General features: G+C 43.4%; 1 protein-coding gene across 1 annotated transcript in view; it reads left to right on the forward strand.

Annotated features, from left to right (window-relative positions):
- Positions 1-2500, forward strand: part of actl6b (actin-like 6B) — a 23247-nt gene that overhangs the window by 18047 nt on the left and 2700 nt on the right. Inside the window, exons 12-13 of the mRNA XM_056271863.1 lie at positions 166-261; positions 1235-1321. Of these exons, the coding sequence (XP_056127838.1) occupies positions 166-261; positions 1235-1321 (183 nt within the window). The remainder of the gene's footprint in view (positions 1-165; positions 262-1234; positions 1322-2500) is intronic.

A 2500-nucleotide genomic window follows, 5' to 3' on the forward strand; every position in this document is an offset into this window, starting at 1 on the left:
GTGTGAGTGAGTGAGTCTGAGTGAGTGAGTGAGTGTTTGAGGGATTTTTGTTTTAACGCTTTGGTTACTACATGTGCAACAGTAGCAGAACCACTGATGTTTGAGGTGTGTGTGTGTGTGTGTGTGTGTGTGTGTGTGTGTGTGTGTGTGTGTGTGTGTGTTTAGGGTCTGTACGGCAGCGTGATGGTGACGGGGGGAAACACACTCCTCCAGGGCTTCACCGAGAGACTCAACCGAGAACTGTCTCAGAAAGCTCCTCCGGTGTGTTCCTGATCTCAGACGTCTCAGTCTGATCTGGTCTTCACACACACTAGCTATGTTTCCATCCACACATTTTTATCCGAATTAAGTGATATCGAATGAAAAATGCCTTTTTCAAATCTGTCAAAGACAGATGTAAGTGGACAAAGCAAAGAAATGCTTCAACCAAAGGGTGTCCGTGAGGTGTCTCTGAACCACGATCTGATGGAGCGCTGTTAAGTCCCACACCACAGGCGCCTCCGTTGTCGTCGGGCATTTACGTGCATCTGCGTCATCATAGCCATGTGTTGAGAGCGTCGTTGTTTTCTTATTATAGCTTGTTATTACATGGCTTGGTTGAATTCTAATGTAGAATGCGGTCTGTTATTTCTTGATGCTGCTAAGTATAACACACCGTTGCCATGAAAAACAGAGCGTTTAGCGGAAGCAATACAATCGTTTTTAAATCAATAAACTCCTTTTTAAATCAATATTTTGTTTCAAATTATTGATTTATTTGGTAGGTAGCCATGTAATAAGCGGGATAATGTATAGCGAGGCGGTTGTTATAGCGAATACAACCCCTTCAGGCTAACAACCACCTCGCTATACATTATCCCTCACATATGTCGCTATCAGCTGGCACATAAGCACTATTAGCCTACAACTTGTGCAATATTGATCATTTGTTGGTAGATAAGCGATCCATTTTGTCTAGCAAAACTTTGTTTGCAAATGTTTGCTTGAATGTTGTGCGATTCAGTGCGAAAATGAATGGAAACACCTTAAAATGTCTCAAATCAATTCGATATACCAATTTGATCGCAAAACAGCACGTGACGTCATTACGTACAGGTTTTTATTTGCTTTAAAGCCGTTGGATGGAAACACACTTTCACCAGCTTTATTCGCATGAGTTTTTTTTACCGAACTTCAGATAATTCGATTGACAAGTGGATGGAAACTTGGCTACTCATGCTGTCTGTGTTTGCAGAGCGTGAGACTGAAGCTCATGGCCTGTAACAGCTCCATCGAGAGGAGGTTCAGCTCCTGGATCGGAGGATCTATTCTCGCCTCACTGGTGAGACTTCAGTGGAGTTTCAGGCCGATTTAACCTCTTAACTCTCAGAATCACATGATAAAAATGATGCATATCTGGGATTAATATTTTGGTCGTATCAACCACCTCTAAACAGTTTAGCTAATGAGGTCATGCCATATTTATACATGACATTACATTTGCATTTAATCAATTAGCAGACGCTTTTATCCAAAATTCTGTGTCACTTTGGGATGATGCACCACAATACGCTGTTCACCTGCAGAACACAAGCTTCTGGAGACACATCGGTCTGGAGTAGTGAGTTTAGGTATAGTGCAGAGCAAATTTGATGTGAGCGGCTGTTGGAAACCAGTGCAAGTTTATGAGGAGAGGAGTGACGTGTGTCTCTTCGGCTCGATAAACACACTCTTGCTGCAGCATCTGGATCAGTTGCAGAGGTTTGACAGTGATGCTGGAAGGAGAGAGCATTACAATAGTCCAGTCTGGATAGAACAAGAGCTTGGAGAAGGAGATGTGTAGCTCCGATAAGAAGGTCCTGATCCTCCTAATGCTGTATAAAGTAAATCCGCAGAACTGGGGAGTTCTAGCAATGTGTTCTGTGGAGTTCAACTGATAATCAATCTCAACTCAAGGGTTCCTGGCTGTCCTGGGTGGAGTTGTGGATGACGATTCTACAGCTGAATGGAGAAGTTGTGATGTAGTGTTGGGTTGGCCGAGAACACAAGCAGTTCTGTCTTCACAAAGTTGCGTTGAAGGTGGTGGTCCTTCATCCAGTAAGAATTCTCTCAGACAGGCTAAGATGCGAGCGGCTATCGTCGGATTCTCTGGTTGGATTGAGAGGTATAAAGGTGATGATACACAGGGCAACTTTTAGGGCAACGTCAACAGGCAACCAGATGAGATAAATATGAGATAAATTATCCAGATAGAAATGTATTGCCCATTTTCAATGGGAAAGTGCCAAAGCAACAATCGCTCGGCAACATTGCTCAAAAAGTTGCCCTGTGTATCATCACCTGTAGAGTTGTGTGTCATCAGTGTAGTAGTGATGGGATAAACCATGTTTCTGAATGACAGATCCTAGTGATGACATGTAGATGGAGAAGAGAAGCGGTCCCAGCACTGAGCCCTGAGGCACTCCAGTAGCTAGATGATAACAGTGATGGGATAAACCATGTTTCTGAGTGACAGATCCTA

Source organism: Rhinichthys klamathensis, unplaced genomic scaffold, assembly GCF_029890125.1.
Source record: "Rhinichthys klamathensis goyatoka isolate OS25496 unplaced genomic scaffold, OSU_Roscu_1.1 h1tg000326l_1, whole genome shotgun sequence".
Taxonomy (NCBI): Eukaryota; Metazoa; Chordata; class Actinopteri; order Cypriniformes; family Leuciscidae; genus Rhinichthys; species Rhinichthys klamathensis.